Source organism: Ursus maritimus, unplaced genomic scaffold (genome assembly GCF_017311325.1).
Source record: "Ursus maritimus isolate PB19 unplaced genomic scaffold, ASM1731132v1 scaffold_2, whole genome shotgun sequence".
NCBI lineage: Eukaryota > Metazoa > Chordata > Mammalia > Carnivora > Ursidae > Ursus > Ursus maritimus.
This window is the reverse complement of record NW_024424452.1, coordinates 86,682,194-86,707,370: the sequence shown is the minus strand read 5'-3', so window position 1 is coordinate 86,707,370 and position 25,177 is coordinate 86,682,194. Positions and strand designations below refer to the sequence as shown.

General features: G+C 37.8%; 1 protein-coding gene across 1 annotated transcript in view; it reads left to right on the top strand.

The window, feature by feature from the left end:
- DHX9 (DExH-box helicase 9) overlaps positions 1 to 25,177 on the top strand; it is a 56,626-nt gene that overhangs the window by 28,919 nt on the left and 2,530 nt on the right. The window contains exons 11-27 of the mRNA XM_008701114.2: positions 98 to 175; positions 913 to 1,104; positions 7,402 to 7,543; positions 7,992 to 8,074; positions 10,783 to 10,939; positions 13,117 to 13,217; positions 14,534 to 14,747; positions 14,934 to 15,028; positions 15,326 to 15,399; positions 16,555 to 16,707; positions 19,432 to 19,592; positions 20,323 to 20,434; positions 21,030 to 21,191; positions 21,288 to 21,415; positions 23,237 to 23,466; positions 23,806 to 23,921; positions 24,640 to 24,840. Coding sequence (XP_008699336.1) covers positions 98 to 175; positions 913 to 1,104; positions 7,402 to 7,543; positions 7,992 to 8,074; positions 10,783 to 10,939; positions 13,117 to 13,217; positions 14,534 to 14,747; positions 14,934 to 15,028; positions 15,326 to 15,399; positions 16,555 to 16,707; positions 19,432 to 19,592; positions 20,323 to 20,434; positions 21,030 to 21,191; positions 21,288 to 21,415; positions 23,237 to 23,466; positions 23,806 to 23,921; positions 24,640 to 24,840 — 2,399 coding nt within the window. The remainder of the gene's footprint in view (positions 1 to 97; positions 176 to 912; positions 1,105 to 7,401; positions 7,544 to 7,991; positions 8,075 to 10,782; positions 10,940 to 13,116; positions 13,218 to 14,533; positions 14,748 to 14,933; positions 15,029 to 15,325; positions 15,400 to 16,554; positions 16,708 to 19,431; positions 19,593 to 20,322; positions 20,435 to 21,029; positions 21,192 to 21,287; positions 21,416 to 23,236; positions 23,467 to 23,805; positions 23,922 to 24,639; positions 24,841 to 25,177) is intronic.

Sequence of the window (25,177 nt, the reverse complement as noted above, 5' to 3'; positions counted from 1 at the left end):
TTTTTAATATATTTCATTAAGATGCCCAGATTTTAAAAAATGTTTTCAGTTTGAAGCTAAGTTATGTGCTTTTGTTTGTCGCCTTCTCATTTCACAGGCTACTCCAGAACAAATAAGCATGGACCTCAAGAATGAGTTAATGTACCAACTGGAACAGGATCACGATTTGCCAGCAGTAAGTCAGTGAAGTATTTAGACATATTGTGCCCAGAGCTTTAGAACTTTCTGGGTATGGGCAAAAGAACAGTGAATAATATATTTTGCCCTTTCTAGGAGGTGGATCCAGAAGTATTTACCAAACCTCTAATTGTACTTATGTCTAAGGATAATTGTTTTGAGTTAAGGGCCTGGGATTCTTAGTTAATGTAAATGGAGAGGTTCCAGGCTTTTTTTTTTTTTTTTTTTTTAGCATTTTTCACTACTTTTTTGAGTAAAACAACATTAAAATGTTGTAAGAAGGGGAACGTATATGGAATGTTCAGGGAGAAAGGAAAACAAGAGGTTGGACAAGGCCACAAGGTAGATTCTTCAGAAACTCAGTGAAGAGGGACAGTTCTGTTAGAGATACAAATGTGTACATTGTTTTATGAAAAAATATATTGAGTATGAAGCCAGTGGAAAGGAATGTTTTTATAGAGATGGGAAATTTTTTTAGGATTAAGACCGTTGTTTCTAATGTATATGTTGATAAAACTTTGTGGTGGAGCTTTCCTAAAACAGATCTTAGGGGTGCCTGGGTGGCTCACCTGGTTGGCCATCCGACTCTTGGTTTCAGTTCGGGTCATGATCTCAGGGTCGTGAGATTGAGCCCCGTGTCAGGCTCTGTGCTCAGTATGGAAATCTACTTAAGATTCTCTCCCTCTGCCCCTCCCCTCCTCTCTCTCTCTCTCTCTCTCTTAAAAAAAAAAAAAGATCTTACAGGAGAGAGAGTTGCTGCCTGTGAAGAAATTTGAAAGTGAAATCTTGGAAGCAATTAGTCAAAATTCGGTTGTCATTATCCGAGGCGCTACTGGATGTGGTAAAACCACACAAGTTCCACAGTTTATTCTAGATGACTTCATCCAGAATGACCGAGCAGCAGAGTGTAATATTGTAGTAACTCAGGTAAGTAGTAAGCCAGCTTACAAGGTATGTGTTTCGTGTGGATAGAGTTTGAGAGGTGGAAACACCTAGAGGCCAGGCTATTTCTAATTCTTCGATTAACTCCCCCTTGTAGCCACATTAAGCTCTTTAAAATTAAAAAAAAAAAAAAAAGAAGAGGAAGAATTTAAGTCTTGTTCTCATCTCCTTCACTGATAAGCTGAATTGAACCATGTGAGCGATTCTTTTTGTCTGGGCTAGAGGGAGTCTTTGGGCCTAGAATCAGACAAGACTAAGAATACATTCTCCCCAAGTTCACATGCAAGTCTTGGTCCTCTCCATCTTACCGTAATACTCAGAGCAGGAGTAGGCAAGCTAACAAAACAGTTAATGTTTGACTCTAACTGAATGCTTAAAGTATACCAGGTTCTGTTTTAAACAGTTGGTATTTTTTAAACTTGTGAAGTTTATTATGACTCTAAGATGTACATACTATTTTATATAGTATTTTTCCTTCTATAAATGAAGGTACAAAGAGTTAAATAAATTGCCCAAGTTATTAACACAGGAAGTAGTGAAACTGGGATTCAAAACCAATTTGCCTTTAGGATTCTTTTTTCTTAACTACTGCATTGTATTACCTTAACAGCAATAAGTGATGCCTGTGAGTTTGTTCCAGAGCTTAGGGAAAAGCTAATTAGCTCTTCCAAGCCTTCTCAGGTTAAAGCAGTTCCCATCAGCTCTAACCCTGTACTTCGTGGCACCTAGAAGGAGACCATTGCATAGAAACCAGATACCAGGCTGCCTCAGACCTTGACTTAGGGATTCTTAACCTGGGACACAAAATTGATCCTTGGGGAGAAGTAGTGAACCTCAAAATAGCAAAAATTATTTGTGCCTGTGCATTTATATGTATACATACATTTTTAAAATTTCTGAAATTGTGGTAGATCTTATAACCGGTATCTATGTTTGATATGACAGTTGGGTTTTTGGCCTAAAAAAAATTACTGAAGGGATGAGTGTTGCATTTAAAATCAGTGCTGTCTTAGGCTAAAAATATGATAGGTCTACATTTTTCTGGGAAAGGACCCTTAGCTTTCTTCTCCAAATGTTTTTTGATTGTCCTTCCCACTTGCAAAACTGGCTATGAATCCTTTGCCTCATAGTGAAAGTACCAGCCCCAAGTACGGTAACCAATAAAATGCCCTTGCTCTTTTTTTTTGTTGTTTGGTTTTTTGTTAATACCCATGCTCTTAATGCTTACCTGTCTTGTAGGAGGTATATTATTCAGAAGAGGAGTCTTGAGCTCTGCTCTGCCCTCCCTCCTTACTATCACTCTACACTTTTAATCTCAAAAAAAGTTGTCACATAGGAAGAGATGCAGAATTCAGCAGATGAGCTGAAAACCTGTGTTCTCACTCAGAAGTTGTTTACATGTCATGAGTAGAATAAAATCACTTCCTGCTCAAGTGAGAAGGTGTTTTTTTCACTAGCCATCTAATAAATGTCAAAGCCAAGTTAATCTAGCCAAAAACGGCTTTTCTGTGTTCTAGACAAAATAGGCTTTTTGTATTAGTCTTAAACTTTGTATAATTTGCTTACTAGTTTGTGTCCCTTCTCAGATAATTTGGACATTTCTAGTGGTTTTATCTGTGAAATGCACAGATTTCGATATATAGGCTATAACAAATGTAAGCAGTGAATTACAGGGTGGAATGGTGGGCCAAATGTTACTTTACTTCCTTGCATATGAAAACAGCTTTCACTTCTCTATTAGTCCTCTTTTATTTATATTCCTTCATAAAGTGATAGAATCATGGAGTTGAAAGATACGTCAGAGAATTATTCCATCTTTGTTCTCTGGGTAGAATGTTCATAAGAGGTGGTCACTTACACTCGAAAATTTCCATCTGTGTGGGAATGTAGCTTGTGTTCTGATTTTGGACAAATAACTCTGAACTGTCATAATAAGTCTTTGTCCTAGTGTTTGTCTCAAAATCAGTCTCTGATACCTTTTTCCTGTAATGTCTTTAAAAGTTTAAAAAATTCTGTGGGGTTCCAGTATGTTTGCTTTGTCTTATAAACATCTAGAGTTCTGCCCTGAAGACAGGGTCTAAGATTCAGTTAACCACATTTGAATGCATTGACATCCTACCTGGAATATAAAAGATGGGCCTTAGCATACTGACTGGTCATTGTAGAATATAATTTTTAATATTCTTTTTTTTTTTTAAAGAAGGGCCCGAAAGTGTTCTTTTTTTATTTTATTTTTATTTTTTTTTTAAGATTTTATTTATTCGACAGAGATAGAGACAGCCAGTGAGAGAGGGAACACAAGCAGAGGGAGTGGGAGAGGAAGAAGCAGGCTCATAGCAGAGGAGCCTGATGTGGGGCTCGATCCCATAACGCCGGGATCACGCCCTGAGCCGAAGGCAGACGCTTAACTGCTGTGCCACCCAGGTGCCCCAATTTTTAATATTCTTAATATTGTTTTTAATAATACATAGTACTTCAGGGGCACCCGGGCAGCTCAGTCGGTTAAGTCTCTGCCTTCGGCTCAGGTCATGATTGCAGGGTCCTAGGATCCAGCCACGCGACAGGGTTCCCTGCTCAGTGGGGAGTCTACTTCTCCCTCTGCCCTCCTGCCCCGCTTGTGCATGCCCTCCCCAAATAAATAAAATCTTTAAAAGGAAAAAAAATGTTAAAAAATACATAGTATTCTGTTAAGGCAATCTGAGACAGCATTAGTAATTTTTGTAGTAATATCACTATTGTATCTTTTTATCTTTTTCTTTTTCTCCCACTTGGTAGCCATTTATAGGAAACACATGAGGTCGTTACCTAAATTTTTCTGTTCCTGGTTTATATGTGTTATCTCAAGTCATAGAGCACAAGCTGAGAGTTATTATGGATTAGAATAAAACAGAATGGCTTAAACCATGACTCCTAACCTTACCACTATACTATAGAATAGTAAAGAAAGGAATAGTGAAGCCATATGTGGAAAGGTAGATCTCTAGGTGTAGACAAAAAATGATGTTTTACCGGTGAACCTTGCCTTGTATTTATTCACTATGGGATGGTATGTAAAACAGTTATTGAAGCACAGAAAATCAAGAGAAAGGAGATAAATTATTCAAGGGATAAGTGGAGCACTTTCTTCATAGGGTATCAAGTGGCATACAGTCTGAGAATATTTAAACATTCATTAGTCCTCTTCCATGTTAAGCAGTGTTCTCCCACACAAAGTGCCTGTCCTGTGAATATTTTTAATGAGCTAAGAATTATGAGAATTCGAAGATTATTTTTTAACTACTTTTTTCTAACTATAAAAGTAGTGTGTTTCCACTAGGGGGATAATTAGAAAATAGAGTAAATTTTAAAAGCAAAACCCACTCAAGAGCTCATCATCCAGAAGTAAACATTTTTACTTTAGATCTTTATCCTCTCAGACTTTATGCATACTATATGTATACTATCTTAACCTGTCCTCTTTGTGTAGCAATGTATTGTGGTAGAGCAACAATATAATTCTATAATAACTTAATAATTTTCCATTTTATGCATATGCTGTTATTCTTAAATGATGGATATTTTTTAAGATTGTTTCTAATATTTTGGTATTACATATGCTGAGATGAACGTACTTGTATATGCATCTTTATATACTCATTTGATTATTTCATTGGAATAGATTCAAAAACGAATTTTTGGGTCAGATGGTATACATATTTTAACTTCTATGCACCTGATATACACACCTCAGAGAAAGTCCTATCCTATACATATTTTAACTTTTATGCACTTTGCTATACCCACCTCAGGAAAAATCCCATCAAATTATTTATGAATGAAAGAAATTTTTCTCTTCACTATGTAGTTTAAGTGGGTTTTTTATTTATTTTAAAGTCAGGGCTGTTGAGAATACTGAAAGTTGAGAAGTCAGAGAAGCATACAGAAATATGGGAAGAAGATTGCAAGGTTATTTGTTTCTTTAGCTGTTTGAATGAATAGTCATCTTGATACTGATTCAAGGAGATGTGGCCCATAGAGCTTCTGAAGATGGTTGTTTTAGAACTTCTTATGTTAATTTGTAACCTCTATCATGGATGGCTTTCTTGAGTCTCTTAAGACAGTTGTGCTTGGGGGCCCTATAGAGTTGAGGGCTACAATAGGTACTGCTTAGGGAATATGCCATCTGCTGTCCATAGTCATTTTAAGAGGCTGGAAATTATAAAGATGGTAGACCTGAAGGTAGCCCCAAGGAGATAAAAACAACCCCCAAGTACCCAATAACATATGAATATACTTCCGAAGAGTCAGATAACCCCATAGATTTGAAGTTCTTCTAGAAGCCATCTATTTAGTAGGAATGTCGAAAACTTTAGGAAAGACAAAACTAGAGCAAGGAGATAAGAGTGGTGTCAAGAATTTATCTGTTTAGGATCCCTGGGTGACTCAGTCAGTTAAGAATCTGCCTTCAGCTCAGATCATCACAGGGTCCTGGGATCCAGTACCGCATTAGGCTCCCTGGTCAGCGGGGGTCTGCTTCCTCTTCTACCCTTCCCCCCTGCTCGTGATTTCTCTCTCTCAGATAGATAAGTAAAATAATTTAAAAAAAATAATTTATGTGTTTATAGAAAGCAGTGAACTTCTTGAAAGGTCCCAGAAAACATTATATTTTGTACATTTAGTGGAATATTATTTTTACATTTCCTGATGGAAGTGTATAGTCGAACTCCTCTTGAAGGCTAAATATAGAACTCAATTCTTCATGTAACACTTATTCACAGTTAGTGGGGTGCAGAGTACAGGTCAGTAGTGGTCAGTAAAAGCTAGCATAGTTCAGCAAGTCAAGGCACAGAAACCAGAGTATAAGCTCAGGAAAACTCAACAGCATGTGTTCAAGACGGCGTCTTTTAATCCCTTACCTTTGTGGAAAGGATAAATATAAATTAGGTGATTGTATACTTATATTTGTTACCAGCCCCATACCCTACAGGACTCCTAAATTAGGGTTATAAAATTAATCAATCATGTTTTTTATTGATTCAAAAAATATTAATAGCTTTAGTGAAGTTACTAAGGTTTTGTTTTGGACTTGTTTTGTTTTGTTTTAAAGATTGTTATTAGTCTCTGATTTCCTAAAGAGTCATGTCATAACCTGGGGTAACATCATATTGATATTTAAATATGAAACTCAGAAAAAGTTTTCTCGGGGTGCCTGGGTGACTCAGTCGTTAAGCGTCTGCCTTCGGCTCAGGTCATGATCTCAGCGTTCTGGGATTGAGCCCCTCATCGGGCTCCCTGTTCAGAGGGAAGCCTGCTTCTCCCTCTCCCACTCCCTTTGCTTGTGTTCCCTCTTTTGTTGCCTCTCTCTCTGTCAAATAAACAAATAAAATCTTAAAAAAAAAAAAGAAAAGAAAAAGTTTTCCCAAGCAAGGACTAAAGTACAACCTGTCATCAAGAACTTTTTGACAAAATCAAATTCAAGGCAGCTTAGAAGTATTCAGTCTTTATAAATCTGCGTGTACCTCCATATCCGTACCTTCAGGACATAGTAGTAGCCATAGTATCCAAGTAAATATTCTTTTGCATACCTACAGGAACATGGAATACTTCAGAAAATTTTATTTTCAGAAAAATTAAGGTCCAACACTTAAAACATTAGCAGCATTTCCTCTTGGGTTTGGCATATTTATTGCTGGAAGCAGTAATATACACTCTGTTTTCCTCACTGTACAAGCTTGTCAAGAACAAGAGTGATTTCATTTAGTTTTCCGTCTCTAGCACTGTCTGTGGCACCTGATGCAAATATGCAATGAGTAGTGTCTTTATGAGTTAATAGAATGATTGAATGAAAGGTGGCCATAGTAGATATGGCCAAGAAGGAGCTTATTTACCTTCCTCATACTTATACAGCTCAGTTAAATAATTTTTTAGACATGTGCCTTCCCTTTGGTAGGCAGTTACAAGAACTCCCGATATGTGCTCTGCCCCCTTTCTTACTGGAAAACTACTCTGACTATTAAGAGTTTGGGCCAATGGTGAAAACATTTTATTTTATATAAAAACCTGAGAGTTATTTTATATACAAAATGAGAAACAGCGTTTTTAAGAGTCTGCCATAGAATTAAGTGGTAATTTTTTTGTTCTGAATTTTGGAGCTTGGTTAAAAAAAAAAAATCATTACTATTACTGTTTGTGTTGATTGCTGAGCTGGCAGTGGGACAGATTTACTACGGTAATTTAACCCTAATAAACAAGCGTAACTGTTATTTTTGTAGCTTTGAATCACTTTCTTTTTTCTTGTCTCAGCCCAGGAGAATAAGTGCAGTTTCTGTGGCTGAACGAGTTGCCTATGAGAGAGGAGAAGAGCCTGGAAAAAGCTGTGGCTATAGCGTTCGATTTGAGTCTGTCCTTCCCCGCCCTCATGCCAGTATAATGTTTTGTACTGTCGGTCAGTAATTTGTTTTATTTTGGTCTTTGACTTGGAGTTTATATTGTGTTATTTATGAAGAAACTTGGTAACAGTGCAGAGTGGCTAGAAATAAGAAGTCAAGGAGTCAGATTCAGAATTCTTGTTTCAGTAGAACTTGTGGCACTTTTTCTCTAAATGGAGAGCATTATGTTACCCGCTGGTTGTTGTAGATAAAATCTGCTTAGGTTACTAGAGTTATGTCTTTTAATGCTCTTTTCATTGAACGAATGTGTTTCAGAATACACTGTTACCTTTTAATAATTTAAATATACAGATTACTATTTCTTCTCTAAAATCTTGCTGGGGTTATATTAACTGAAGCATAATTGATTGTCTAGAAGTTTGTTTCTTTACACATTTTTATACCTCCCCCTACTTTAATCAACATAGAAACTTATCTCGTTGTTCCGCTCATTTCCTTTTCCAGGTGTGCTCCTAAGAAAATTAGAAGCAGGCATTCGAGGAATCAGTCACGTAATTGTAGATGAAATACATGAAAGAGACATAAATGTAAGTAACTTGAGAGATACAGTAAAGTACTAATGCTAATATTCTGAATCAAAAAATCAAGGTAGAATGTCTTCCCTTTTCCTACTTTTTTACATCTTCTATCAAAATCAGTCACTAAGATACTGGACACTTGTTTTTTTAGCAAGGCAAATAAACCTTTTTGTCTTTGTTAAACGCACAGAATTCTGGAAGTCCTCTTGTTAAGTATCATTGCAGTGATCAGTAAGAGGTAGCATAATTCAGCAGCTGAACTGTTTATGACTGAATCATTGATAGAATTTTAATAATTAGTTTTTCTTTGAACTGGAGATTTATCCAGGATAAATTTTCTAAGTTTTAAAATGCAGTATAATTAGTAATGTCTTTCTAGATGTTTGTAGCTCTGATCTTTTCAGATATTAATGATAATCATGCCAAATTAGGAAGAAACTAGAATTTATTTTATAACCCTTCCCTTTTTTGGTCTTTGGCAAAATTTGTATACAATTACTGTATAATTGTGTAATTTGAAGGTTGATAGCATAAAGCAATGATTTGTCTTTATGCCACTATTTTACATATCCAAACAAAGGTGTCAGTGAATAGGCAATATGTCATTCGAACTGTTACCAAGCTGCTGTTGCTCAAATATTTACTGGAGCACTTTTTCTTTAGAAAATACTTGTATAGCTGTTGTTGCTCATCATCTTTACTTTAGCAAAACTTTGACCTTTATGGTTGAGCTAAAACGAGTAAGAAAGTTTATTTAGATAGCTTTTAAAATCTGAAATTTAACTTTTCAGTGGGATAAAATTTTTGCTGTTTTGTCATTCAGAATCTCTTGAAAACTGTAGTTCTTTTTCTGATTAACTTAAAATGAAATGTTTCAGTATTATCTTCACTAGCATGGTAACATACCAGTTTTTAGAGTTTGTCCCAGATCTTACTGGAAATATCATGGATCATCATTACTATTTTCCTAAAAAACAGATAAGTGGTTTGGTCAGCTTTCCTTCAAAGCTGTCAGGTCTGTATAAATATACTGTTCACAGTGAAAAATGAAAAAATGCCTTTGTAGAAACTTATTATATTCTCTTTCAGATGACCCTTATCCTAAATTATCCAACTTAGAGGCCAATTATTATAAATAGTAGGGAATACGAAAATTTAACAGTGCGGCTGGATGAAAAGGTTAATTACAAAAGTCAGTTGTGTTTTGTGTATTATAAACAAACAGCTAGAAAACAACTCAAAAGATACCATTGCAATAGTTAGAATGTCAGGTACTTCAGAATAAATCAATCCTATAGATACCACTTCTCCCCAAGTTGATCCAGTTTGATGAGTGCAGTTCTTTTTTTTTTTTTTTTTTTTTTTATTAAGATTTTATTTATTTATGTGACAGAGAGACAGCCAGCGAGAGAGGGAACACAGCAGGCGAGTGAGAGAGGAAGAAGCAGGCTCCCAGCGGAGGAGCCCGATGTGGGACTTGATCCCGGAACACCGGGATCACGCCCTGAGCCGAAGGCAGACGCTTTAACGACTGCACTACCCAGGCGCCCCCGATGAGTGCAGTTCTAATCAAATTCCCATCAGGGTTTTTCATAGAATTTAATAGACTGATTATGAATACTTCAGCGAAGATTTATGTCCAAAAATAACCAGGATTTCTGGAGAACAGCAGAATGGATTGTCTTGGCTTTATAGATATCAGGACTTAATTCAAAGCTATAATAATTGAGATAGAACATGAGTTTGATCCTTGAATTATTCAGAATGTGGAAACTGGAAACAGATGGTGTGTTGAATGCCGCTTTGGTATAAGAGAGCGATGGCATGTTGGGTCATTGGGGAAGGGGAGTGGGTTCTTCAACAAATTGGCTGGAAACAAGTGGTCATCATAAGGAAATATTTGCAGTTGGATCCTTGCCTCCTATCCAGATACAAAAATCAATTCCAGATAGATTAAGGACTTAAATGCCAAAGCAGTTTTTAAAATCATAAGTAAAAAATACAATTAAACATCTAGACAGCACTGTCCAATAGAAATATATTTCTGTATATGTAGTGTGTGTGTGTGTGTGTGTGAGTGTGTGTGTGTGTGTGTGTGTGTGTGTGTGTGTAGTATAGGTATCTGTACAGATGACAGAGGAAAGGTATATGAAAAGGAATAAGATGATTCAGGATGGTTTTCTCTAGTTGAGTGAGGCAGTGATGGGCAAGAGGGCCACACAGCCAGAGAAAAGTTTTGTCAGAGCTGTAGCTTTCGTGTTGTCTGGTATCACCTATTAAGTTATAACTGTTTTGTCCATTATTTTGTTTGAATGAACCAAATAAGACCTTTTCAACATTTTTAAGATTAGCTTTGCAGGTGGTTGGATAACTGAGTTTTGGTTCATCATGGCTTTCCCTCTTCCCTAGTTAAAGTTTGTACACCTACAAATATAAATTTCACTGGAAATTTTGAGATGAATTCTTTGCTCTCGTTAATTTTTTTTCCTCTTCCCTTCTACCTAAATAGCACTCATTTCTAATCCCAATAGCTATTAGGCTACAACTGTTCTTAAAAATAAATACTACTGAATCCCGCAGTAACCCTTTATCTTATGTTTCTGCAAGCCACCAAAGAAACTGGATTTCACTGATTTCTGTATGACACAAGAAATCTCTTGGGTGTCTGTCATTAGCATGAACTTCTTATGCAATTTTTTTCATTTGTGTTTTAATAGACCGACTTCCTTTTGGTAGTATTGCGTGATGTGGTTCAGGCTTATCCTGAAGTTCGCATTGTTCTCATGTCTGCTACTATTGACACGAGTATGTTCTGTGAATATTTCTTCAATTGCCCCATCATTGAAGTTTATGGGAGGACTTACCCAGTTCAAGGTAAATAGTTTGGAGGTGGGGTGGGAGGGTGAATATCTTTTATGTATTGGTGTTTGGATTTTCTTAATCTTGGAGATTGGAGTAATAGTTCAAAAGACATTTAAAATACAGTCCAAAGTAGAATATCAAATGCATCATAGCATTCTTGGGCTTTGAGTCAAGCAGTAGTGAGTATAATCTGAGGAGCAAGAACAAGTTTCATTCATTACTTGAGGAGTTGGCATATCCAGTAAATTTCCTGCCTTTTTCTTATAGCCAAAGATAACTTTCAGAATTATATACTGTCAAGTGTAAATCAGTATGGCTTATAGATGTTTATGAGAAATACTATTAAAAAGCTTACGTAGCCAGAGTCAAATTACAAGAGAATCTTTCTTAGAGCCAAAGCCGGCATGTGTTAAAATGACTTTAAGGTGAGTATGTCAAGATCGAGTATTTCCGATAAGTAAGAGCCCCTTTACTTTTTTTTTCTTTAGATTTGTTTATTTTAGAGAGAGCGTCCGTGGGCCAACTAGAGCAGGGGGAGGGGCACTGGGAGAGGGGAAGCAGACTCCCCGCCGAGTGGAGAGCCTGAGAAGCCTGAGGACTAGGGGCTTGATCTCCCCAGAGATCATAACCTGAACCAAAACCATGAGTAGGATGCTTAACTGACTGAGCCACCCAGGCGCCCCACTCCTTTACTTTCTTCAGAATAGTTTATCACCATTTTTAGGATAGTCATCTAATAGCTTGGTTAAAAAAGTGAATTCCAGCACAGTCAAATTAAGGGCATGAAAATAAGCTAAGAAATTTTTGCTGTGTGGGTATGAAATGATAAATGATTATGTCAGGGTACTATTTTTTGATCAGAAGTAAGGGTAGCTCTACAATAAAAGGCAATGCAGTTGTATCTTGTGAAGGTACAGATTGACAGTTGTAATACAACTGTTTACATGTATATTGAGATTGAAAAAATTATTAAGTGGATGGCAGATGGGGGAGCCAGGTTTACTGTTGGAGTGAGAGGCTATAGGTAAGTAGGAGGGAAGGCTTGAATGAACCATGTGGAAACATTAGTAAGAAGTCGTGTTCGGATACAAGTGAATAGATACAGATAATTAAAAATATGTGTGGATACATGGGTGAGTATGCTTGTGTATATTTCCTAGCTCTGTCTGCTGACCACAGTGATGGAGACAGAGGGACACAAGAGCCAACCTGTAAGAGTTGGAATAATTTGAACAAAAATAAATAAAGTAACGTAGTACTGGATTATAACTCTAAGGATAAAATAAATATCCATGCGTCCATATGGTGGTTGAATGAATAAATGGGTAATAAAAACCATCTCTCATATGGAATAATTCCAGAAAAATTATATAGATACTTTCCCTCTTAACTCAGAAAAGTGAGGCTTACGTCCTTGTCCCTTGAGTGTCTTGTGTTTAATGACTTGCTTCCACAGAGTAGAGGATGGAAGGGGAGAAACAACAGTAGCTTCACAGTGACTTGGAGTATACTTGTATACTCTTGTATATGCTGTTTGGAGTAACTTGACAAACACTGTCTCAGGTGAACGAGTTTAACGTCATCAGTGAGAGTCATATTGGTTGTATGTACCCTCGATACAATGTGAACAGTAGCACTTTAGGGCTCTTAGGATATAGGGGGGAATTGTTTATAGATGATGAGACATTTCTGGGCCCAGCAGAGAACCTCAGGAGTATAATTGATCAGCAGATATTCCAGCTTTGCTGATGTCCTTCTATAGAGTAGTAACTAAAGGGAACCCATTTTATGTGTATATCCTGATAAAGGAGGAATGGACTACAGTATATTACTGTATTCACATTCTTTCTTTCCATATCTAACTGCCATACCATGGGAGGGTACACCATAGTGCATGTACTCTATAGGCATTCCACAAACGTTTGATGGAGTATTGGATATAGAGGGTACCCTGTCTGGCTTAGTGGAAACGTGTAGGAGAGATACCTCACCCTCCTTCAAGGTCAAGAGACAGGAACACTGAGTTTGGAAAAAAAGGTTATTTATTACCACTGGAATTTCTTGCTTGTTATGAAGAATCAGATTGAAGGGTATTAAGGTCATTTTGAGTTAGGAATTAGAAAATGAGTTTTGAAGACTGCTCCATTCTGAAAGTTGATGGTACTCACCTGACTGGATTGTCTTGGCAGAATATTTTTTGGAAGACTGTATTCAGATGACCCACTTTATTCCTCCACCAAAGGACAAGAAGAAGAAGGATAAGGAAGATGATGGTGGTGAGGATGATGATGTAAGTGAATCTTCATGGAAAGTTTTCATTAGGGACAAATTGTTATTGTTGTGAACAGAATGGTTTTAGTAAAAACATGCAATGAATTAGCATTATAGAAAACTTTTTAAAAAAGTGACTGTAATGTCTATTTTTAAATTAATTGGTGTATTTTACTCCAAAGGATTCCATGTTCAGTGACAGGCTCTTTTCATACTACAAGTTAAGTCATCTCTGGATAAAGGTCAAAAGAATAAGGAGGAAAGAGTAAGATGTGTAAAGGCCACATGTGGTTAGATACAACTCCCATTTTGCAAGGGTTTGTTTTCCGCGGGCCACAGTACCCGGCAAGCTAGTAGAAAAGCAAAGTCAGGTGCTCCATCCCAGATCTACTAAATCAGAATGTACATTTTAACAAAATCTCCATGTGATCCATATGTACAATAAAATTTTTGAAGCAGCAGCTACCCTTCTAGATTAGAGAGCCTGTGTGGTGATGACATGATCAGATGGAGAGTATTAAACCAGCGTGTCATGAGGGATTTCCTAAGAAGAAAGAGGAAAGAAAAATAACACTGATTTTGAGATTTGGACCACTGATAATACAAAAATGCATCTTGTATCTGGAATTTTGAACAGAATACTGTCAGATAGTTAGCAGTGCAGAATTTGATAGGCAGTAAGTTGGAATATTTTTAATCAGAAGGTGGGATATAAGTGAATAGCAAATGAGAAAGTTTATTGGGCAGAAAAAAGACAATGTAACAACTTTCTCATTACTAAAAGGCTTGGTTTAGCACTGATTCTAAGACTTTTTAGAAAATACAGACCACATTTTAGAAATAGGTGATCAAATGAGCTGCCAGCTGGACACTCATTTAAGAATTAAAGGACTTCATATTTGGTATGAGATGAGCCTGGGAATTACACAGGGAGGTGTTGTGCATAGGTAAAATAATTATATGGTAATTGATAAACAGGATCATAGGAGCAGTTCATTAATCATTAAGGAGAATATTTTTGAGAAACAAATGGAGTAAAAGTCTTAAATACAGTTGGGAGCCATTAGAAGTTTCAGAGTCAAATTTTAAGAGTTTGTGCTTGAATTTTAGACATTGCCTCTGGGAAATATTGGTCATGAGAAAAATTAGTATCTCAATATGTAGTAGGTTTTACATTTTTGGAAATTAAATTTCTTCTGTATGCCAGATATGACTAATCAGTTAGAATTAAGAAGGACTTTAGGTGTTATTAGAATGTTAAAAACAAATCTAAGAGACATCTCATGAGCTGTTTTAATTAAGACAGTTCAAAATATGTCTCCCTGTTTTTTGCAGGCAAATTGCAACCTGATCTGTGGTGATGAGTATGGTCCAGAAACAAAGATGAGCATGGCTCAGTTGAATGAAAAGGAAACCCCTTTTGAACTCATCGAAGCTCTACTTAAGTACATTGAGACCCTTAATGTTCCTGGAGCTGTGTTGGTTTTTTTGCCTGGCTGGAATTTGATTTATACTATGCAGAAGCATTTGGAGATGAATCCACATTTTGGTATGAGTCTTTGAATTCTCACATATTTAACAGTGAAAAATGAGTATTTGTGCTTGTGCCCTAGCCAGCATGTGAAAACAAAATGTGTTGTGTCAGTATTTGAATAAAAATATACATAATATAGAGCAGTTTCTGTTTAAAAACAGACTATTATTTTTAGACCTTAACCTTTCCTTATTGTTATAGGAAGCCATAGGTATCAGATTCTACCTCTGCATTCTCAGATTCCTCGAGAGGAACAGCGCAAAGTATTTGATCCAGTACCAGCTGGAGTAACCAAGGTAAATAGTAAACATTTACATTTATGAGGTTGGAAGTTACATAGATATTAAACAAATATTACAGGCCTTCAAAGAGCTACCCCCCCAAAATTATAATCCCACTAAATTGAGGAGGGAAAGAAAGGGTCTTCTCTTCCTGAGCTTAGTAGGTTTTTCATTAGCTGGGCAGTGGGTGGATGATTTTTTTTAAGGCTCCTGGAATTCTCTTGTCACTTGTTATATAAGCAAGTCATTTTTTTAAGTGCATAACAGGAAAATATTTTCTGAAGTATAATTTTTCTTAATATTTTTTCACAGGTTATTTTGTCCACAAATATTGCTGAGACTAGTATTACCATAAATGATGTCGTTTATGTCATTGACTCCTGCAAGTAAGTTTCAGAGGAACCTATTTGCCTAGAATAAATCTTAAGAATGTTCCATGTAGTATTTAGTATCAGTTAACAGAGTCAAAATCACCCTTTTTTTTTATGAAGTCCTGTGTTCTTGTACTGTCTAAATTATCGTGGCTGAGTATATACTGGTTCCAGGCTAATTAATAATTCTTGGTGTTGATTTATCACAAATCAGTTATCATGGTAGAAAGTGACAAAGCTTGACACTCTAACTTCTGAGCTTCCCACTGCTCTTGTCTGCTGATCTTTGCTCATTTCTCATTGTGTATTTCCATTGATCGCAGCCATACAGTAGCATACTGTTTAGTGTATAAAGATGGCCAATATTTAGCTTATGACAAATATTCTACCTATGGGACTTTCACTTACAAATTAAAAGAATTCATATTTGGTATGTGATGAGCCTGGAAAATACACAGGGATGCATTGTGTATAAAGTACACAATTATATGGTAAATGATACACAGGACAGAAAAGTCAAAACTGTTATTATCTGGCTAGCTTGTGCCCCGTGTCTTCTTTACATAGTCCCTCAGCCTCCCCTGGCAATTTAGAAAGATCTGACAGTGCCCACTGTAGGGAATAGTGCCTTGCACGCAGTTCTCCTGTGCCAGCTGCCTGTGTGGAACATTGAAGGATTCTCAGGTTCCTTAGTGGTTCAGCAGGACTGTGCGGGCACTGCTTGGTGAGGTCATCAACTTTTAGATCATAGATAGCCTGGAAGTTACACTGAACTTTGGAATAGACTTGGCTTGAATAATTACTGTTTACTCTCCCGTATGTGCCAAATCCTGTCTGAATGCTTTTCATTCATTAATTCACTTAATGTTGATAAATAAAAACCCTGTGAGGTCAGTAAGAGTATTATAGCCATTTTCAGATGAGGAAAATGGGGCACGGAAAGGTTAGTAACTTGGCCAAGACCGTTCGGCTGGTAAGTGGCACAGACGTGTTGTTACTGTGTCTTACAAGGTAGACAACTCAGAGGGTACAGTCAGATTTTTCTGGTGCTGCTCACAGGCTTCATGTCAGCATAGCTACCTGGAAAGCATCCATCCCTTAGTGGAAATATGATAGTTATGTACTGGTGGTGCATGTGAGTCTTAGAATTAGCCACTGTTTCCTATTTAGGCAGAAGGTGAAGCTCTTCACTGCTCACAACAATATGACCAACTATGCTACAGTGTGGGCATCCAAAACAAACCTTGAGCAGCGGAAAGGACGAGCTGGCCGTGTGCGGCCTGGATTCTGCTTTCACCTATGTAGCCGAGCTCGTTTTGAGAGGTAAGACCAATTCTTAAATAAAGACTACTACAGATTTGTTTTTTTACCCCTTCATACAATACATCCCCTCCCGCCCCCACCCTGCTGTAAACTTACTGAACTCAAGAGTACATAAATGCCTCCAGTTACGGCTTAAATAACAAGATTGTGGATGAGGATGAAATTGTCAGTGATGGCATGTTTGATACTGATTTTCTGATTACTACTAATCTTTTAAAGGGAGGCTATACAGACATTATTTTGGTTCCACATAGGTCACTTTAGGATTACTGATATTTATGGAATGGTTAACTTCTTGAAAAATAACATTTAAAAAGTACACTTTTTCCCTCCAGTGTTAGCACATCCTCATATGCCTGAGAAATAGAGGGCATTATTTGGATAAGGGAACTAAAGCTTAAGGTGCTTAGCTGACTTCTTCAGAACTGAAACCCAAGTCTGTTAGTACCTTGTCCAATTCCATTTATACTCTGTGCCTTTTGGGGAATGTGGTTGGAACTTGTTGGTTTAAGAAAATCCTTATCTTTTCGAGTTATAGATTAAAGATCTATAGTTATATGTTTCTGGATATCCATGTGTGTGTACTTGCTTTAACCGATTGACCATAAGATAGAGTTAGGAGGTTTGTACATGTGTGTATTTATCACAATAAAGTATTGTGGGACAGGGGCACCTGGGTGGCACAGCGGTTAAGCGTCTGCCTTCGGCTCAGGGCGTGATCCCGGCATTATGGGATCGAGCCCCACATCAGGCTCCTCCGCTATGAGCCTGCTTCTTCCTCTCCCACTCCCCCTGCTTGTGTTCCTTCTCTCGCTGGCTGTCTCTATCTCTGTCAAATAAATAAATAAAATCTTTAAAAAAAAAAAAAAAGTATTGTGGGACAGACTTAATTTAGGTGACCAGATGTACATAATGCACTGAAGAAAAATTTTGCAAGGAAACTTTGATTTGCTTTGGTACTGGTAACTTACGGCTCCCTGGTAATAGTAAATGTGGGTTTATTTGAGCATCAGAAATTAGCTCAGGAGACTGGCTGCAACATTTGGAAGATACCTACTTTTTAAAGGTTAGATTGTCCCTTGAACTGAAGAAACAAGTACTGTACTCTAACATCTTAGAGTGGAAACCACCTACTAATTAGTAATGGCATGAATACACCTGTAATAAAGGATTTATGTTCTTTGTAGGTTGAGGAACAAATAAGGCTATCTGCATTTATGTAAACCTTAATTAAGCTGACCTAAGTCTTGCCAGCAGTGTTGGAATCATCTGTAAATGGTTCCCATGAATCTTCATCATGAATAGTGTATAGCCAACAAGTCCGAGTTAGAAATTTAGAGACCTGGGGGTGCCTGGCTGGCTCAGTTGGTTAAGCGCCAACTCTCGATCTCAGTTCAGGTCTCGATCTCGAGGGTTGTGATTTTCGAGCCCTACGTTGGGCCCCATGCTGAGCATGGAGCCTACTAAAAAAAGAGAGAGAAAACTGGATTTTAATACTGTTTGTACCTAGTCTATCACATAACCTAAGTCTTTATACTCTTTAGGCCTCTGTTTCCCCATTTTGTAAAATGAAATTATGTTAATTAACTTTCTGTGCTCCTTCAGTTGAAAAAGGAAGATAGTATAATACCTAACCCACAGGATTTGTTTGAGAACTAAATGAGTTAATAATGTAAAATACTGAGAACAATGCTTGGCACATGGTAAGCTCTCAGTAAATGTTAGCTATTATCATTGTTAATACTAATTTGTAATAGTAACTTTTATTATAAAAAATTTTAAGGGTTAGATGATCTATAAAATCCTTTCTGGTAGCACTAAATTTTATGAATCTGGAAGGGGAAGGTGATTGTGGGGATATGTTAGTATTAACCTAAATCTCCACGGAAAGTCTTACTACCATTTGGGGGTGAGGTATTTGTTTTTGAGTATAGTTGACAACCGATGTTACATTAGTTTTGGTTGTACAACATAGTGATTCAACAACTTTATACATTATGCTATGCTCCGCACAAGTGTAGCTACCTGTCACCATACAGCACTTCTGCAGTACTGTTGACTATATTCTCTGTGCTGTGCCTTTCACTCTTGTGACTTATTCATTCCATAACTGGAAGCCTGCACATCCCCTTCACCCATTTTTGCCTGTCCCCTCACCCCATCCCCTCTGCTCTGTCTAGCCACTATTTTTTTTTTTTTAAGATTTTATTTATTTATTTGACAGAGATAGGACAGCCAGCGAGAGAGGGAACACAAGCAGGGGAAGTGGGAGAGGAAGAAGCAGGCTCATAGCGGAGGAGCCTGATGTGGGTGGGGCTCGATCCTGGAACGCCGGGATCACGCCCTGAGCCGAAGGCAGACGCTTTAACCGCTGTGCCACCCAGGTGCCCCTGTCTAGCCACTATTTTTAACCCATGTTTGTCAGCAGGCAAGACCTGAAGAAGTCATAGGTATGGATAAGAATTTCGGATAATTTTCATCCTCCTTCACTCCACAGGTGAAAATAACATCAAGCTGTAAATGTAAAGTTGTAAACCACTGCTCAAGCAGTTAAGAGGGTCTTATCCAGAGTCTTTGTAGTAAATACAAAACATTCTTTGATAATTGTAAAAGGATAAGGGAAGGACAACTCTATAAACCTGATTATCTCTCTGCAGAGATTTTTATTGAGCAGATGTGTATATACAAGAGTGGATGGTTTTTTTATGCTTTTTTTTCACTTAGACTCGAAACCCACATGACACCTGAGATGTTCCGAACACCATTACATGAAATTGCTTTGAGCATAAAACTTCTGCGTCTGGGAGGAATTGGACAATTCCTGGCCAAGGCTATTGAACCTCCGCCTTTGGATGCTGTGATCGAAGCAGAGCACACTCTTAGAGGTACCTTCAAATACAGACCTACCTCACAAAATGCTAACTACTCCCATTTGTCTTGTTCTGGCAACTAATATGTAACAGATCAATCAAGGTACGCTCAGCAGGCTGTGGTAAGACTTCCAGTGTTGCCTTACATATTTAGTGTGGTCAGTTTTATAAAATGAGGTAAGAAAGGGGTAACATGAGTCTTCTTTCGGTAAAAAATGTCATTTCTAAACCAATATTTAATGATCAGAACATGAATTACAACACAGTATTTTAAATGTATCTGTTACAACATGTTTGTGTTTCCTAATTATGTCATAGAAGTGGTATAGTATCATGTGAAAAACTAAGGGCCTTGGCCAGGGGAATCTGATTTTGAATTTTGAATCTAGTACTCATCTGACTTACTCTCCAGATTTCATTTCTCTCTAAAAATTACCAGCAGATGGTATTAGACTTGTTAAGGCATGTGTATTTACGCTGTTACTTTAGTTTTTGTATGTATAGAGTTTGCGTAGACTGTATTCCGTTTTACAATCTACAAGGCCTAATTCTAGTACCTCCTTCCTATCAGGTGCTCTAGAATTTGGTTTTGTTGTATTTTTGAGTGAGGACAGTTGTTGGCTATGGGCATGGTGCTGGCAGTTGGTTTGATAAATAATGAAATCTCAACCTGTAAAGAAATGTTTCATCTTTGCCTCAGAGTGTTCATTACTGTTTCTGCTCACAAAGAAATATCTCCCCACAGAGCTTGATGCATTAGATGCCAATGATGAGTTGACTCCTCTGGGACGAATCCTGGCTAAACTCCCCATTGAGCCTCGTTTTGGCAAAATGATGATAATGGGATGTATTTTCTAGTAAGTGCTTTGTTTTATTGCTGATAATTAAACAGTAGAACAATTTCATAATTTTATTCCCCTCCCCATAAAAACAGGATGGGTTGAGATGAAAAAATTAAGTTCTTATGTGTAGAAGTGGCATACTTCAGATACTAAGAAAAGAATGAAACGAGAAGAGTGCATGGTCCCAATAGACACCTGAGCCCAATTTGTTGGGGGAAAGAGCACAAGGTCCTCAAAAGAATTGCATTTCGTCTCAGGCACATAAGTAGTTGTCTTTGAAAGAAAAAAGGCACTGGGAAAACAGGTATTTTTATCAAGAAATTTTGAAGATTAAGAGATTTGAGAAGATGGGGAAGAGAATTGGAGAAGAAAAATCTAATACTTGGTCATAATTTATGGTAAATATGCATCCATTAATATCAGAGCTCCTTATTTATTTTTTCTCTTTCTGCTTCTGGAGAGAGCAGCTGTAAAAGTTTTTTGTTAAGCCAGTCTCAGTGCTGATAATGCAGTATCGTAGCCAGTAAAGACTCTAACCCACAGTGACAGTACTGCTCATGAACACCTGGAACAAGAGTATGATGAGACTGAATTTTCCTGTCTGTTTCAGTGTGGGAGATGCTGTCTGTACCATCTCTGCCGCCACCTGCTTTCCGGAGCCTTTCATTAGTGAAGGAAAGCGACTGGGTTATATTCATCGAAATTTTGCTGGAAACAGATTTTCTGATCATGTGGCCCTTTTATCAGTCTTCCAAGCTTGGGATGATGCTAGGTATGGGTTTGAAAGAGGAAAGTTGTAAGATGTGAGAACTGTCTTTAGTTTCTATTGTGTTCTGGGGCTTTGAGAATGACTCTTAATCTATTTTAGAATGGGTGGAGAAGAAGCAGAGATACGTTTTTGTGAGCACAAAAGACTCAATATGGCTACACTAAGAATGACCTGGGAAGCCAAAGTTCAGCTCAAAGAGATTCTGATTAATTCTGGATTTCCAGAAGGTAGGCCTCTCACATTCTAAAGTTCTATCTGGGGCACCTGGGTGGCTCAGTCTTTAAGCGTCTGCCTTTGGCTCAGGGCGTGATCCCGGGGTACTGGGATCGAGCCCCACATTGGGCTTCATGCTCCACGCTGGGAGCCTGCTTCTTCCTCTCCCACTCCCCCTGCTTGTGTTCCCTCTCGGTGGCTGTCTCTCTCTCTGTCAAATAAATAAATAAAATCTTTAAAAAAATAAAAATAAAAAAAATAAAGTTCTATCTGAAGTGGCATTTATGTAGCATGTGCACATTGGCAGAGCAGTATATTTTAGCTTCAGACTCTAGACCCTGTGCTTTGTCTGTGTTCCTAGCTATTCCTTAACTCTTTGAACTATAATGATTATCAGTTTTTCACATTTATTCATTCTTTTTAAAAAGGAAGCAAAAGGTGGTGATGCTCAAATTGTAACGTACTACACAAGTGATGAGTAGATGTTTTAAGAATTGTGCTACTTTGAGAGGTTTTTTTTTAGTCTCTCTTGCGAAGAACAGAGGTGTAGCTTTTAGCAGTTGTAGACTAGTCAGTTTGTTGAATAACCTCAGACAGTGGTTTGTGAAGTGATCATTTTGCCCACATGTTCATGTTTAGACATGAAATTTACCATTGTTAAATTTTAAGTGCCTTTAAGTAAGATTTCAGTGTGCCGGCAAGTAAGAGGGCTTGGATAATGTGATGGAGAAACCGTAATCTAGCTGTTTTTTTCTTATATTAGTTGAGCTATTGAACTTTTGTTCTCCAACTAGATTAAAATTCCTAAAATTGGGAATTGAAGCACATAACCAGAAATAGCTGCGTAGTTGAGAGACAGAACATAGTCGGGCAGGATGGCAGATTTTAAAGGGATATGCCCTAAATAACTACAGACAAAATGTTTTCCTCTGTTGTAAACTAAGTTTGTAATTTTTTGTCAAAATCAAGGAAAAAAGAGCATATTTTGTGATAGAATCCTCACAGTAGTCCTGAGATACAGGTACTGTTACCCCGTTTTATAGAAGAGGAAACTAACACCGATGTTTAAATTAATTGTTCATTCAGTTAGGAGGTGATAAGATTAGAACTCAGGTTTGTCCACAGAATGTATCCATGCTCTTTAGTGGTCACTGTCATACGTCCCAAACCATGATGAAGTACTAAAGCATAGCGTGGGTGAAAACATCAGCCCTCCTTCCAGTGGGCTCCCCTTAGACTGTCACTCCATCTTCTCTGGAAAGAACAGCTATTTAGGAACAGCAGATGAAATTTTTTTTTTTTTAAAGATTTTATTTTTTTGACAGAGACAGCCAGCGAGAGAGGGAACACAAGCAGGGGGAGTGGGAGAGGAAGAAGCAGGCTCCTAGCAGAGGAGCCCGATGTGGGGCTCGATCCCAGAACACTGGGATCACGCCCTGAGCCGAAGGCAGACGCTTAACGACTGCGCCACCCAGGCGCCCCAGCAGATGAAATATTTTGTTCACTTGTTGGTCTCGCTCACTCTGCAAGTAGATGATTAACCTGGGCTCGGGGGCGGTGGGGGGTGGCTTTTTGTTTTTTAAGAAATCACTCGAAGCTTGTGTTATGGTTGAGTTTATAAGAAAATGCAAATATTTTAGTTTTCTTGTGGAGACTTAGCAGAATTTCTCCTTGAACTTAATGTGGGTGCAAGAGTTCTGAGAAGACAGGAAATTAGGCAGGTTATCTGAAAAAAGACGTGGGAAGGAGTCAGTTCTCCTAATTCTCTTAACTAGTTTACATGCAATATGAGGATTAGCCAGATATCTGATATTTTTACCCCTTTCCTCTTACAGATTGCTTGTTGACACAAGTGTTTACTAACACTGGACCAGATAATAATTTGGATGTTGTTATCTCTCTCCTGGCTTTTGGTGTGTACCCTAATGTGTGCTATCATAAAGAAAAAAGAAAGATTCTCACCACTGAAGGGCGTAATGCCCTTATCCACAAGTCGTCTGTTAATTGTCCCTTTAGCAGCCAAGACATGAAGTACCCATCTCCCTTCTTTGTATTTGGTGAAAAGGTAAGAAAAGATTAGTTTAGAAAATTGATGTTGAGGGGTGCCTGCATGGCCTCAGTACGTTAAGTATCTGACTCTTGATTTTGCTCAGGTCATGATCTTAGGGCCCATGTCAGGCTCCTTGCTGAGCATGGAGCCTGCTTAAGATTCTTTCCCTTTCCCTCTGCCCCTTACTGCCCCCCCCAAAAGAAAAATTTACGTTGAAAACCTACATTGTCATTACTTATTAATGTGCAGTGGGAACATGAATTTTAGTTTTCAGAGCATAGTTCATTATTATATGGCAATTTATTGGCAGTTGAAATATCATCTGTTTCCTCTTGCTTCTTTTTTCATCTGCAGATTCGAACCCGAGCCATCTCTGCTAAAGGCATGACCTTAGTCACTCCCCTGCAGTTGCTTCTCTTTGCTTCCAAGAAAGTCCAGTCTGATGGACAGATTGTGCTTGTAGATGACTGGTACGGATTTTCAGATGTGAACTCCAAACGGCATTCTTACAGTTGAGGTGTAATGGGATTCAACTGCTAATCTAACTTACTTTGTGAAATAAACATGACAAAATTTCGTGACTTAAATGAGGTGCTTTACAACATTGTCTTTTCTTGGAGAGAGGTATATCTTGGTAGTATAGTTCATACTCGGTAGTAAGTCATACTAGTGGAAACAAATGCATTAGGCATTGAAGCCACATCTGCCCCCGTGAATACTACCCCAGGGAACTGGAATTTAATTGGAATTTGGGTACCTCTTTCGTGTACTCTGTATGTGGTTAGAGACTACTGGTAAGCATGTAGTAACCACTTGAAGAAAATGGAATAGATTTTAGTGACACTTGGTAAGCTCAGTCATATTCCTGAAAATTCCTCACATAGTCTCTTCTTTCATTCTTTTATTGGAAGCTGAGTGATCCGTATTGCTAACGTATTTTGCTTGATAGACTTACTGGTTTACAATACCTGCCAGTAGCCAGCAGTGAGTTTTAAGAAGTTAGTGTAAGACTGTTATCATTCTTCATGCCTGTGTTTGCCCAAGTCTGGGGTTGTTGCAGGAGTTGAAAGTATTGGTACTTAGTAAGAAGTTAAATTTATTCCACCACTTATCACGTGTGAAATTGAGAGACAGTAGTCTTTTGCTGTATGTACCCTTCTTGTACTTTATCATTTTTCTGTGTTTTAGGATCAGACTGCAAATATCTCATGAGGCTGCTGCCTGTATTACTGCTCTCCGGGCAGCCATGGAGGCTCTGGTTGTTGAAGTAACCAAACAGCCTAATATCATCAGCCAGTTAGACCCTGTTAATGAACATATGCTAAACATGATCCGCCAGATCTCCAGGCCCTCAGCTGCTGGTATCAACCTCATGATTGGCAGTACACGGTGAGTACACAGTAACTTCTTTTTGAACTAAGCAGAGGACGGCGATCATACTGGCCTAAAATCCTCACAGTTAGCTGATAAAGGCCTTGTTTATTTAAAATTAAATAAAACTAAAATTCTAAACAAACATTGAATATGAAATTTAATTCTGGTTAACACACTCAGAGAAAAGGATGTTACTAACTTTTATCTCTGTTAATAGTGTATTATATCAGTGCATGTTGGAGATTGAAAGGGACCTTAAAAGTACATAAAAATCCGGGGTGGGTCACATGACTGGAAAGTGAAAGAGCCCAGACTGTTCTCTTTCCACAGTACTGTTTGCCATCTCTAATGA